The sequence below is a fragment of the Rattus norvegicus genome, chromosome 13 (genome assembly GCF_021556685.1).
Source record: "Rattus norvegicus strain SHRSP/BbbUtx chromosome 13, alternate assembly SHRSP_T2T, whole genome shotgun sequence".
In the NCBI taxonomy this organism is placed as follows: Eukaryota; Metazoa; Chordata; class Mammalia; order Rodentia; family Muridae; genus Rattus; species Rattus norvegicus.
In genome coordinates, this window is record NC_141546.1 from 50979629 (window position 1) to 50994345 (window position 14717).

Below are 14717 nucleotides of genomic sequence, written 5' to 3' on the forward strand. Positions count from 1 at the left end.
TCCTGAAAGCCGCTGCGTACTCCCACGTGTGCGCACACAAAGTAGCCTTTAAAGATTCAGAAATTCACACAAAGATGAACACCATCCCTCACCACCGTCTGATGGGCATGTTCAGTTGTCCCACCAACCAACAGACCAGAGCACAAACTCCCCACAGCATAAAGCAGTGCCAAGAGCTGACCCCTCCGGTCTACAGTGAAAAGCGAAACACAGGTATTCATGCACGCACGGCACGCACGGCACGCACGGCACGCACGGCACGCACGGCACGCACGGCACGCACGGCACGCACGGCACGCACGGCACGCACGGCACGCACGGCACGCACGGCACGCACGGCACGCACGGCACGCACGGCACGCACGGCACGCACGGCACGCACGGCACGCACGGCACGCACGGCACGCACGACTGAAGGCTTGTTTCCAATCTTCCCGGAAGCTGAATACCAACCAAAACAGATTGATCTGAAAGGCAGGATGCCATCCCAGCTGGCTTCCTAACTCTCCCGCTTCACAAACATGGAAGAAAATATCTCTGTTCAACTCTAGGAAAGAAGCCAGTCTCCCCTCTACCTTGGAGGATTCCCACTGTGAATCTGGATAGGGTGTTATTTATTGTATTGGCTTTTGCTGTTTTGATGAGCAACTAGCGGTAAAAGTTTTCACTTAATTGACTTTGAGAAATATAGGAAAATTAAGATTTCTTTGCCACCTTATTAATCTCTTTCTCAGATTAGCTGCACTGTACCCAGAGAAGTGAAAACAAAGGCAGGTAGGTAGGGGAACTGTGTACCTAAGGTCCTGGAACCTGGAGTATTTCCAGTAGGGACTGTACCAGTCCTGACTCCAATAGCCAGGCAAAGGCAGAAAGCCAAGTGGGAGGTGAAATGGGGAAAGACACTAGGCGGGCTCGTATGTATCCCTCCATCTATCCATCCATCCATCCATCCGTCCATCCATCCGTCCGTCCATCCATCCGTCCGTGTAGTGTATGCACACACACACACACACACACACACACACACACGGGGTGGGGGTGGTGTGGCAAGGAGAGAGGGGAGGAACTAACCTCAGTAAAGAATTGGGGATGGAAAGATGGCTCCCTGATGGAAAGCACTTCATGCAGAGGTCCCAGCACTTACCTCAGGTGGTTCACAACCACCTCTAACTCCACCTCTAGACCCCTTCTGGCCTGAATGCAACTGTATTCAAGTATTCCTCTCCTCACACAGGCACACGCATGAAAAAACACTGTCTACGTTAACATGAATCTTTTAAAGATTTCAAAAATTGGGACAGCTGCAAATGCAAGTGTATTGGTTGGGAAGGGTGAACTTTGACCTGTGGTCTGGTATTCTGGTATGGTGGCATACACAGCACCTGGGAGGCAGGTGAATCTCTATGAGGCTAAGGCCAGCCTGATCTATAGAGCCAGGGTTACATAGTGACACACACCCCCCATCCAAAAAAGGGGGGACTGCGGGATAAATGTTAAAAATAAATGCAACCCTGCTTAGAAATTTTGAAATGGATCAGAAAAAAAAAAAAAAAAAAAAAATAAATCTTAGCCCGGGCCTTTGCTGTTTTGATTTAAAGAAAACCACACTAAAACCCTGCCTTCGACATGACTGAATTCCTTTGACACAAACTCCCCAAGTCTCTGAGACCTCTTTTCCACAGAAACGCTAGTTACGAGTTTCAGTCAGGATTAATTTAGACTTTCTTCTTCCTACATGTATCAGAATCATTCATGGAGGGGAAGTTCTTCTGTATCCATTCCCAGAATCCTCTGAGGACGTCTGGTCTCATTAAAAGATCAAATAGATACTCCAGATTCGTTAGCTGTTTAACAAAGTGGGAATTATTTTCTCACTGCACTCATGGTTATGAGATGGAGATTACTGAAGTCGCAGGTGATGTAGGTAACAGGAAACGGAGCATCTTCCTTCTCTGGGGAAGACAGCGGGGCATGAGGATGTTACATTCACCATGAGCATAGCAAGTTCAGAGGGTTGTGAGCCGGATTCTAGTCCTCTTTTCTCTTTCTGCCCATCTTCTCCAGGAGAAGGAATGCACTCTCCATATACCTTGCCTCCAAGCTGAGAGGACAGAAAGAATCAGGTCTGGCCATCTGCCTAGCATGGACACGTGGAATCACGGGGCCTGAGTGCTATGGAGTGCGTGCGTGCTGAGTCTTTGCAAGGCCCAGAAGCACTAGCCAGTAGATCTCCATGAAATGGTTCCCCAGTGGCTGAAAAGAATTATTGAGGCTTTCTACAGTGAGTCATTCCCTCCCCGGGGTCGTCTGGGCTCAGGGAAAACCTGTCTTGCTGATTATGAGTGATTTAATGGCAGTGGAGATGGACTTCTGAGAACTTAGAGGTCCGCTTCAGCTTTCCTGGCAAAGGTCTGTGCTCTGGGAGTCAAAGGTCATGGTGCTTGTGTGCCTGTGTCAGTTGTCTGTCTCTCTGTGTGTCTCTGTGTCTGTGTCTGTGTGTGTGTGTGTGTGTGTGCACGTGTGTGTGTGCACATGTGTGCGCTGGGTGGGTGCATGCAGACTGAGGAGAGATACACATTAAGTCTACTTCTTTGACCCTGACTCTGAACCTCAGTTCTGCTTTCAGTAGGGGCAAGCCACATGCTTCTGTCTCACCTCCCTCATATGAAGAGTCTAGACAGAGTGCCCAGAGATAAAGTGTGTTGCTTCTGATCCCCAGAACCCATGTAAAAAGCTGAGTGGGTAACACAGTCAGCCTGCCATAGCAGAGCAGGAAGAAGAGACATAAAATCTGGAACAAACTGACCGGCCAGCCTCACTGTACTGGAATCTGGAGAAAGCCTGCCTGGGTATATAAGTTGGAGATGCATGGAAGAAAATACAGGACCACAAACACCGATCAACACACACACACACACACACACACACACACACACACACACACGGACACGTGTACATGCACTTGCACACATGCAAAGATAAATACATGTACACAAAACCATGCACACATTAAAAAAAAAGAGAAGGAGGGAAGTAGTGAGTGTTTTCTTACCACCTTTGGCTCTGAAACCTAGGCAAAATCTTGCTAGACAAAATCTAGTTAGGCCATGGGGACTGTGGGCTGTGTTTGTGCTTTTTTTCAAAATTGACAAGAATATTGATTTTTCAATGTAGATGCCATTGGTTAGGACTGAGGCCAAAGTTGTTTGTAAGAATGAGAAACCGCCTGAGGTATGCGTGTGCCCACCCCTTCCCCTTTCACCTTCCAACTATGTTTTCTATTACTCAACTTTTGATCTCAATGCGGATGCTTTGACTTGAGAGCCGTAATTCCCTTTTCACACACAGCTCACAGATAGGAAGCAAAGTGCCCACAGTCCCTTCTGTTCCCGTAAGTAGCAAAGAAAACCTTTTGACATGGTAGGAAGTGTAACTTGCCCCATGGTGTGATCAAGGGGTTGTTTGTGTAATTCCCTTATTATCTTCCAGGATCTTTCTGTCCTCTAAATGTGCCACTTGATGGACAATTTGCTGTGACACTAACAAGAAAATGACGAGTGTTCAAAGGTGACGACTCATCTTCCCTAATGAGACTTAAGAGTCACAACTTCAACACAATGAATGAAGACTATAGACCACAGGCACATCTTCTAGCCCAAGCCAGAAGAGGCAGTGAGTGGTGACAGGTAGGTGACAGCCAAGTAGACAGACCACAAAAACCTTCCCTGGAGCAATACTTCTTAAACTGCGGGTCATGTGTGATTAGTGGGTCATGAAATCAACTTATGGGTCATGACCAGAATCAAAAGCAAAATAAAGGGGTTGGGGATTTAGCTCAGTGGTAGAGCGCTTGCCTAGGAAGCGCAAGGCCCTGGGTTCAGACCCCAGCTCCGAAAAAAAGAACCAAAAAAAAAAAAAAAAAAAAAAAAAGCAAAATAAAGCGTGAAATAGATAAGACGGAAGCAGAATGAAGTCCTAGAGTAAGTCTATTAAATTTAGGTCGCAGGCAATTGTAGGAGACCTGGCTTCTTTAGGGTCTCATGTATGTGTCTGTGTCTGTGTGTCTGTGAGTGTAGGAGACCTGGCTTTAGAGTCTCGTGTGTGTGTGTGTGTGTGTGTGTGTGTGTGTGTGTCTGTGTCTGTGTGTCTGTGATTGTAGGAGACCTGGCTTTAGAGTCTCGTGTGTGTGTGTGTGTGTGTGTGTGTGTGTGTGTGTGTGTCTGTGTCTGTGTGTCTGTGTGTCTGTGATTGTAGGAGACCTGGCTTTACGGGTCTCGTGTGTGTGTGTGTGTGTGTGTCTGTGATTGTAGGAGACCTGGCTTTTCAGGTCTCTCGTGTGTGTGTGTGTGTGTGTGTGTGTGTGTGTGTGTGTGTCTGTGTCTGTGTGTCTGTGTGTGTCTGTGTCTGTGTGTATTTATGAATGTATGAGATGTGTGTCTATGTGAATGTACAGATGTGTCTGTGTCTGTGTGTGAATGTATGAGGTGTGTGTGTGTCTGTGTGTATCTGTGTGTCAATGTAGGAGATGTATGTGTCTGTATGTGTGTGTGTGTAAATGTATGAGATGTGTGTGTATGTGTATGAATGTATGATGTGTGTATGTGTGTGTGGTGTGATGTGTATGTGAATGTATGAAATGTGTATGTGTGGTGTGATGTGGTGTGTGTGAATGTGCATGTGTGTGTGTGCACATGACAACTGTGTATGAGATGTGTTTGGTATGCCATGCCAATGTAAAGAGTATTTCCAATTGTGAGTCATGCTTTAAGCTTTGCAAACTCGATCCCCCTGGAGGTGTCTTGTGCTGAATTCAGAGGACTTGCTCTGTTCTTTGACAAAGTAAATTTATACACAAGCAGAAATTCTTTCATAGCAATGCTTAAGCGACCCTTAAGTTACTTAGTTCTACTTTTGGTTCTCCTGAGTGGGCCCAGCTTTTCTGTCCCTACCTGGTACCCTGGGGTTTTTCCATTCTTACTCTTCAACTTACTCCCCATGATGACAGCCTGCCAAGCACACATTAAACAACATGGTAAATATGTCAACACCCTATTGCAAACCACGGCATTGACATTTCAAGCACATTTAAGCCCATGCCATTGGAAAGAATAGCACTCCAGAATTTAGCTGAAAGGGAAGGACATTCAAAAAACATCCAGCACTCTCTAAGTCTAACCTGTAACCAGAACCATGTATGTACCTTGTAGCATTTTCTTTTGTGCACACACACAACCATTATTTTTTTTATGGTTGATTTTTAAAACATACATCTCTTCAATTGTCTTTCTAAAAGAAATTTTATCTTTTGAGGTTTTTTTTTTTTTTTTTGAGACAGGGTCTCATTCTGTAACACAGGCTAGCCTAGAACTCACCGTGTAAATAAGCTGGCTGGCCCTGAACTCAGAGCAAGCCTCTTTTCCCAACCTGGAGAGTGTTAGGATTACGAGCCTATGCCTCCACGACAGGTGTTTTGTTTTGTTTTGCTTTTTTAAAGGAATTTTAGACAAAACCATCTTATTAGAAACTTGAGGGAAAACTATCTTTACCTCATTCAATTTTACAGTCGTCTTATACAACTAACTCATTCCTTGGCTTTTTTTTTTTCAGAGCTGGGGATCGAACCCAGGGCCTTGCGCTTCCTAGGCAAGCGCTCTACCACTGAGGTAAATCCCCAACCCCATTCCTTGGCCATTTTGAGTGTTCCTTTGCGTGTTCATCACAATACAATCAGACCATCCTGTAGCACTTGGTCCATACTGTTTCCTGGTGCCATAAAGATTATGGTGGGACAGAGCCTTTCAAACAACTAAAATAATGTAAAGAAAATACCTCCTCCAGAAGTATGTCAGACCTATATATGTTCTCATAGCTTCTGTATATGAGGTTCTCATAGCCTTCCTTGCATAACCACCTCAACACAAGCATTAGCCTCTTCAGCCCCCTCCATAGCACATGTGGAAGTTCTACAGATGAGAACGGTAACACCTGGCAACACTGACCCTGGCCTGTCACAGACGCAGCTACTGTCTCATTTATCCATCGCTTCTGCTTTCAGCGACAGCTAAAAACGCTTTCATTTTTAAAGACCTTATCTGTCCTCTTAGGGACCTAGCTATGAAGGTAAAGGCACCCAGAATGTTTTGGCTTAGCTTTTTAAAGAGTGAATGCTCTAACACAGAGTGGTTCTCTACTTACTCTGACAGCATCTGGCCCGATCTCCCTAACTCAATGCTTTCTGCTTGGCCCCTGCAGCCTGCTCTTCAGCTTCAGTCACATTTCCACGTAGCAATAAAAGGCCAGGAGAATAACCTACAGGTTACACTGTAACTGCATGCTGGTGGCATCTTATTGACCTCTTTAGATCCAGTCAGGTAATTCCACACACATACGGCTGCTTTAAGACTTCTGTGAAGAAAAACATTGTCCCTCCGCACACAGCCTCTTTACTCTCTCTGTATGTGCAGCACATTGTAATGATAACCACTAGGTTAGCAGAAGCCACAGATACTTATTGTCACCACTCCCACTATGACAACAAAAGCTTAACATTGATTTTATTTATATATATAAATGTGGTCTTTGCTCAGAATCCAAACTATTAATTTAGTCTTAAGTTTCAGGAAATAAAATAATTATGTAGTTAAACATAGATCCTTATGCAAACAAGTGCTGTATTTACAATGTACCAATCCATTTACTTAAACCACAGACAGGAGAGGAACCCAGCAGGCAAGCCCTCATTGGCCTACAATAGCAGTGAATATCCTATTTCAATCAGTTCAGAAAACAATGGTTTACCACCCTAATGTCAGAGCAAAACAAATAGTAAATAGTAAATGCCTAGTTGATACTTCTAGCCTGGACCTGAACAGTTAAATACTGGCTCCCCCCCAACCCCTTTGAAAAGCAACCTTCAAAATGACATGAATTAGCATAGTTTCTGACTTGGTCACTTTATAGTTTAGGAGCTGTTGGATGAAGCATTTCTTGAAACCACCTCTAGGTTAAAATGGATAAGTGTGTGGTACTTTAAACAAAATACCTAATGTCCTGTTAAAACACCGTCTCCCAACTAGGAGCTACAAAAGCCCTTCCAGATCAAGCTCTAACAACACTACAGGAACGGTCAGCACCCATTTCTTCTTTAGATCATACAAATAAAAGGAAAACCTATTCTTAAGCACCAAGAACGTAACTAACAGCCAGAAACCTAGGCAAAGTTTTCTTAAGAGGAGGGTTGGTCAGGATACGACATACCTTCAGTTCCCTGAAGAAGATACTACTCCTGGCCCACTCAACAATGGAGAACAGGGTCTGGTCCGCCATTTTGCACAAGAGCCCAAACGCGCTCAGCTTTTCCTGCCTGTTCCGGTTATTCTGCTCTTGCTGTAGGTAAGCCATGATTTTCGCTTGAACTTGAGGCTCATCGGGTTCACACTTCAAAAGTTCCAATATCAGATGAGGGATGCTTGCCGGGGAGCTTGTCTGGTAACCATCCATGTAGGAGTAGCCCATCATTGACTCTGGCGAGCTGGAGTAGGGGTCTGGGTACTCAGACTTGATGGCCCGATTAGGAAAGTGACCATATGGTTGGTAACCATGCAGACTGCCATGAGGTGGCATTGTCATGCTAATGGGAGAAGTGACAAAGGGACTTCTGTCATAGTCTGTCGGAGGCAAGGCTACATGGCTCAGAGGTAGGCCTTTGGAGGCAGAATGAATGTTCTGAATTGCAGAGGTCAGGTCTGAGGGCATCGCTTGGATCACCTGAGACATGGCTTCCAGCTTAAGTCCATTGGCTCGAATGAGGGCTTTCTTCTGCTGTTTCAAGGCCCTGTCTCTCTTGTACATTGGCCCGAACTTATTTCTGCCTCCTCGCATGCGGTCAGCTCTCACGGCTGTTGATTGAGAAAGGAGGGATATATAATGCATAAAGGGAGTTAGTAGCACTCTGAAAAATTAGGCATTTGAAAATGTTAACAATTGACGTGTGTGTGTGTGTGTGTGTGTGTGTGTGTGTGTGTGTGTGTGTGTGTGTGACTGTGATAGTCTACAGATATCCCAAGAAGAAAAAATGTCTTCCTTATGAATTCTTTCCTTCAAGAGGGTTGTTATCAAAAACATGATTTTGGGTACCCAAGAAAACATTAGCCCTTTGTGGACTGGAGACATTTCACAACAGATATTTAATAGTAGGGGTGAGAGTTTCCTTCTGGGTGTGACAGCTTCTAGCATACAAACTCTTGTCATGATTCTCACGGAGAGCCAAACTGTATACCTGCTGTGTGTCTGCACTAGGGCCCTTCCTTTCATCTTTTCAACCCCACTTTTCTCATAATGGCTTCCTCAATCCTAGCTATTTGGGGCTACTCTGTTATAAGGGTTAGGTGCAGGCTCTTCTGGAAAAACCCTTTTCACCTGTACTTTGTGCTGTACTGAGTACAAAATCAGAAAAGCACCGGGCATGCTTTGAATGGAAGTGGGATGAGACACGGTTAAAACAAAGTCCTTTCCAACGTTGTCCAGAGGTTCTTCTGTGCTACCATGTCCACAGCGGCATGGGACTGGGGTCAAGCTTAATAAGTTAGTCAGCAGAGTCCGCCCACAGTGGCCAATGGTAATTAGGCAGAGCCCAACCACCTCTGACGACTTGAACCCCTGCAATTGCTGGAGGTCAAGTTTTTGTGTGTTTTTTAATCTTAGGATTAACATTCACATTAAAATTTTACTATACAGGGGCTGGGGATTTAGCTCAGTGGTAGAGCGCTTACCTAGGAAGCGCAAGGCCCTGGGTTTGGTCCCCAGCTCCGGGAAAAAAAAGAACCAAAAAAAAAAAAAATTTACTATACATTCTAAGTATTCAAAATTCTCCACTGGATCATAAGTTTTCAATTTAGATAATTTATCAAATATTCTATTGTTCCATGACCACTGTTTAAGGATGGGTACAGCTATGGGCCACTCAAACACAATTAGCACAGCATGATGTTGAAGTTTCCAAAAAAATGCAATCTCTTTCCTTTCATCAAAAAAAAAAAAAATCAAATGGCATGTATGACATCTCATCATTTGTGTTTTAATGTGAATCTTCTGCGCTATTAGAACTCATCCTGTAGTTAGCGTCTGCCACTATTTGGCAACTAAAGGGACTGATGTTAAAATTAACAAAAACATCAAATTACTTCCTTTCTCAATTGCCTCCTAAGAGAAGTCCCTAGGCTAACCAAAGTGGCCACTTCTATTTGAAAAAACTTGTTAGCAATTTGGCAGAGTCATGCAAAAAACACGAATCCTTTCATGTTTTTCCCTCCATAACTCTCCCAAGAATGAGCTCTTTCTACACAGCAGAAAAGCTCAAAATAAAAAAGGAGCTTTGCGTTTCCTTGATCAAATGAAGTATAGGCTAGCAGAGTGCTGGGTGCCCGCCATATTGCATTATTTGCAGCCTGTTTAATCTGTGGGAGGCCAGCAGGTCAGGGGCTGGAAAATAGCAGCACACCATAACAGTCCCAAAGTACAAATTATTTACAGCAGTCACATATTAACTTCCCTGGCTGCCACGCTGAAGCCCGCAGCGTTCACGTGACTGCTGAAGGACCGCTCACCATTGTTACCGCTCGCTGTTATTGAGCCCATTGCTTTGCATGCTTCCTGTGTATCAAATTGTACAGATTCAGTCATTACCTTTTTCTTAAAAAAAAAACACAAAACAAAACACGTGTATGTTCTTTATGCTACTGGAAACTGAAATTCTGTGTGAGAAATTCCTGTATAAGAAATTCCTTTTCACAGCGAAAAAAACCAACTTTTCTCAAGAACCATGAAGTGCATAAATGAGACAATGGAACAAACAGGCCAACAATTTTATACACACACACACACACACACACACACACACACACACGCGCGCGCGCGCGCGCGGCATCTTTAGTTTAAAAAAATTAAGGGTGATTTTTGTTTCATTTTTCACATTTTTGTGGACAGACTTTATTTGTTCTCAGTAGAGTTGCTTCAGTTCTGTCGGTCTTTTCAATATTCAATGTATCAATGTACCCCAAACTAAAGAGATGGGGAAAGGGACAACTTTCCTGCTTCTCTTTCTCTTCCCTGGTAGACATCAGCGTGTTTCAATAGCAGGCTACTCTACAGACAAACCATAAAAATAATCTCCACCATCGTCGACAGTGCCCCGCAGTGTTTTAAAGCCCACGTCCCAGGGGACTCTTGGCAGACTCTCACCCTCCAGCTTCATTCCAACGTCGATACATTTTTTGAACCGACAGTAAGGACATCGTTTTCTCTGTGTCTTGTCAATTTGGCAGTTCTGGTTCTCTATGCACGTGTACCTTTTCTGGTTTTGGACTGTTCGCTTAAAGAAACCCTATAGGACAGAAAAAATAGTGAGACTTATGTAATAAAGTCTAACTCGCTTCTCTTGGTTCACTCTAAGGAGATCACCAGTAAGTCCTTTGATTGTGCCACTGAGCCCGATGTGGTCCTGTGGTTTGATTTCACATTTCAGCAAGACCAACCCTTAGCATCAGTGCCAGGCCTCAGTGAAGGTTTTTCTGGCCTCAGAAGAATTATATTCCTGAAGAATTACATCAATTTTGCACCACTTCGTTCCAATAGTAAGGGAAAAAAAATGCACTCCATATTGACCAATTTTTTTTTAAAAAATCTGGTTTCCTATTAACATCCATGTTCCAAGCAGAGGTAAGTCATAGAACCCTGCTGCATTGTTTTTAGGTAGTCTCATACAATTTCAGTCACAAACCATTGTAAGAACTGAATAGCAAATACCTCAGATCTTTTACAAATGTCAACAGTTGACAGTTAAAAGGAAAAGGACTTCGAGAACAAAATGGGGAAATGTTCCTAATGCCACTGGAACCCATTCAAGGGTGGGAGCTGTGTTTTAAAAGTCCAAGTAATGGAAAAGACAGGCACACAAGCAGGGCTGTGTGTGTGTGTGTGCACAAGCCACGAAGCTGGGCCACAGCACAGCCTGGGCCTGTTTACACTTAAGGAGTCCGCTCAGAAATGGTGCATGGCTCTCGAATGAGTGGCCCCTCCACTCTCCCCTACGATGGTATCCTTGCCTGAGTGAGCATACACAAAAACAATCTGAATTTGTTGTGGAAAGTGAAGGGGCATTTCCTAGCAAAGGCTTAAGTAAATGCATTCGAGTCCCTACTTTAAAGAAGATGTTGGGGGGAAATTAGTGAAAATAGAATTTAGAGGGACTATTTAGGAAAAAACCTGACAAATCCCTAAGGTCTTGGCGAGATTATTAACAGTAAAAGACACTGAATATACTCAAATCCCCTGCATTTAAATAAGTTGTATGGTACACTTATCAACATTGTTCGATTAGAAACTAAAATCTGGTTTCTGGATACCTTGATTAAAAAAAAATCTTAAAAAAAATTCTGAAAAATTATTTTCAGAATCCATCAGGATGAAATCATGCAGTCAGTTGGGAGCTCAGACCTTCATGTCTTCTGGATTTAAGAAAAAAAGTGTTCCGACTTGCAGCACAGAATTCTCTGAAGTTAAAATGTACTTGGGTTATTCTGTCACGTTTCCTTTTAAGAACTATGCTTTAAATATATCTAAGTCAAGTAAAATCAATATTTAGGACTGTTAGGAGTAAAGCCGTCCTACAGATAGAGCAGTACACCACAATAAACTATGTTAAAGCCAGGAGTCTGACAGTTTCCTCAACAGCACATGTACCTTTGCCTTTGGAACTAAATCAGACATATTTTAAGTATCAGTCTCCCTATGACACCGCCACCTCCATCCCTCACTTTTCAGTTAAAAAAAAAAAAAAAAGCTTAGGTTTAGCTTTGAAGAGTTTCCATGGTTTTGGTCAGAACCTTCTATCTTTTTAGGTAGCACAGAAAAAGCAAACCTTGCAGCTTTCACAGGTGAGGAGACCGTAATGATACCCAGATACTTTATCGCCACACACAGGACACAGCTCTTCCAGATCTTCATCATAGGAGTAATTCACCATTTTAAATTGAGACACTGAAAGAAACAAAAAAAGAGAAACGTGCACATGGGCCCTATTAATTTCCCAGCACAGGTTTTTAATGCTGTGCTGAATGAAAAGCATTGTTGGTAGTTGGTGGCCAGATATCATGAAGGTAAAATATAAAATAATGTTTACCCAACTGGTACTAAAGAAGACTACTCCAAGCAAAGGAAAACATCTTTGGGCATCAACAAACATGCACTTCATTATTATTTTTCAATTTAAAAACAATTCCAACCTTTTTTTTTTTTTTTTTTGGTTAGCATTTTAGAGTGACCACCGGTGGGTGGTTGAACAAAAGCCAACAGATCAGAGAAGAAACATGAATCGTACCCAAGTTAGCAACCTAAAATGTCTTTTAAACCTCTACTGTTCCCAAATGTCGCCTTTGCCTACATGGAGCAAAACTGGGGCTGGAAGTGACTGGCACACTCTTGAAGTGCCTTGCTGTGAGTGCACTGCTCTCCGCTAGGCTAGCAATGCTAATTTGCACATGCGGATTTGCAGAGCAGGGAAGCTGCAGAAACCTGCTTCTCAGAAGCAACTTGAACAACAGCTTGTGGCTCCCAGGGTTCAAGTCTGTTAGATTAATCAAAACATTCAGTTCCGCATTGACTGTAGTTATGTTCTGGACACTTTCATCTCCTTGCGTTTGAAAATGCCCTCCCTGTGAAAATAAAAACAAGGAAGAGGAGAGGACACCCGGAAGGGGGGCAGAAATAGGCGAGGAAAAGAAACACAGGAGGGTTTAGCAGAGTTCTGGGGCTTTGTATGTAATGAACTTCACAAGCTTCACCCACCTTAAAAGTATAAACACCTCTGAGATTGCCGGTTGAACAAAATCAGACCATGGTATCCTGACTATGACTAGGGCCACTGACGCCCTAGTCTTTGCAGCCAAAAAGATAAATTGTGCATGTAAAGGTCAGTGGCCAACAGACCCCCCCTAGGCACTATCTGATGAGACTGAAAACCCACTTCAGCGACCACCCACCCACCCCTATTTCCAAGCAGGAGGCAGAGCAGGGGTGGGGCGGCATCCGCACCCTCTTTAAACCCTTTGTGCACCCGGCTCCGGGCCCCCTTGCTCAACCCTCTGCTACCCAAAGACGCACAAACTCCAAAGACAGTTTGCTTTAAGTTAATCAGTGGCATTGCAAGGGGCGGGGCGGGGGAGGGGTACCCACAGCCTGGCAGAAGTTTCCTCAGATTTGTTTACTAAAAAGAAAATGGAGAAACTGCCCCTACCACAGAGCCAAAGTACTATGCCTCTTTATCACCCAGGTGATATCTTTATTCTTTTAAAATGAAGTTCTTTTTTTTTTTTAATTTCTCAATCTCTTAATGAGGTGTCTGCTCCGGGACACAGAGCTGTGGGCTGCAGCGTAAGTTGGTCTGAGAGCAACAGTTTGCAAAGATTTTGGGAAGAGACGCCAGCAATGTATTCCCGGGGCTCAGTAACTCAGAAATAAGGGATGCTGAGCGCACCTCTTTCCGGCGAAGCCAGCTTGTACCCCAACTACTAGAGAGAGAGGCTGAGACACTCTAAACAATCAGAACCTGGGGGTTTGGGGAAAGCTTTGGGTTGGGGGAGTTTGTTTACGGAACTCTGAAAACTCGTGACTTCTGTTTCTAGGTATGTTTCTGGGTTGAGCCGGGCTGTACTTTTTATTAAATGCGTGTTCTCTTCTGTCTCCCTGTCTCCCCCAAAAGTAACCTAACTTCACATTTAAGAGTTTCAGATTGGCAACCACTACACTCTCCGTACGCATCTCAGAGATGCCATATAGAAGGAAACACAGAAGCCCATCTTCCGGTAAAATCCGGAGAGGTGCATCTGTGAGGCCAGAGAATCATTTTTTGTCTACTCACAGAGCACCTGGGGCACCTAAATTATGATTTCGGAGGCCCAAATCCACCATGGTTTGGAAATCCCCTGCCAGAGGAAACAACCGGGTCTTGAAAAGCTGTCCTCCGTTAATCCCCTCTAAATTGGATGCTTCGCGCTGCCTGAGAATCCAGTAACGAATTTTCTTTCTGGGTTCCAGCATCCGTCAAAGTATGAATATATCCCTGGTGAGGGAGCCTACAGTGGGCAGGCAGGTGTGCTCGGTTCAGGACGCAAACTACCGCAAAGCCGCGCCAGGCTCATTCCCGTGCTGCTTTCGAGCTCAGTGCCAAGCTACCTAGGGCCGTACCGCTAGCCCCCCAGCAAAAGGCAAGCTAATGGCTTGTGGTCAGGAAGCCAAAGGGTCCTCTCAATTTTACAAAGAAAACGCTACCCGCGTTATTTCTCTCCAGTCCTCAGTACATTGTGTTTCGCTCCGCTGCGCTGTTTTTCCCGGATCCTGTCACCCTAAATGTCTGTATGGGGCAGGAAGTAGGAAAAAGCCGGTCCTCCTGCGTGGGAGGAAACTTAGTGCCCGAGGCCAGATCGCAGGAAGCAGGCCTGGGGCACTTCTCAGGAATTCCAGGTACACCTCTTAGGCCAATAAGGCTTCCTCCCCAGCAGACATGCTAAGTTAGTCTGGGGACAGAAGCCAGTAAACTTTACAACCCTACCCAAGGACTTGGAAAGACCCCAAGATCACCCAGGATATCTGACCCCACCCGCATGCCTGCCGACCCCTTTCCTGGAGCCTAAGGTGACCTTAGGTTTCCCGGGCTAGGAGCG

At 44.5% G+C, this 14717-nt stretch overlaps 1 protein-coding gene and 1 long non-coding RNA gene across 5 annotated transcripts in view; one reads left to right on the top strand and one right to left on the bottom strand.

Annotated features, from left to right (window-relative positions):
- The window catches only part of Nr5a2 (nuclear receptor subfamily 5, group A, member 2), a 119870-nt gene that overhangs the window by 93124 nt on the left and 12029 nt on the right, over positions 1 to 14717 (bottom strand). For all 3 annotated transcript variants that reach the window (XM_087581543.1, XM_087581544.1, NM_021742.1), the window contains 3 exon segments: positions 11918 to 12036; positions 10240 to 10381; positions 7258 to 7898 (listed from right to left, as the gene is read on the bottom strand). In XM_087581543.1, the coding sequence (XP_087437669.1) occupies positions 7258 to 7898; positions 10240 to 10381; positions 11918 to 12036 (902 nt within the window).
- Positions 411 to 11706, top strand: LOC108352538 (uncharacterized). Of its 2 annotated transcripts, XR_015635975.1 has the most exons (4): positions 411 to 654; positions 2065 to 2281; positions 3490 to 3686; positions 5608 to 7363. It is a non-coding gene; the product is annotated as an uncharacterized LOC108352538 (long non-coding RNA). The 2 variants fall into 2 exon arrangements; XR_015635976.1 differs by lacking the exons at positions 411 to 654; positions 5608 to 7363 and adding an exon at positions 11451 to 11706 and having other exon boundaries at positions 2197 to 2281.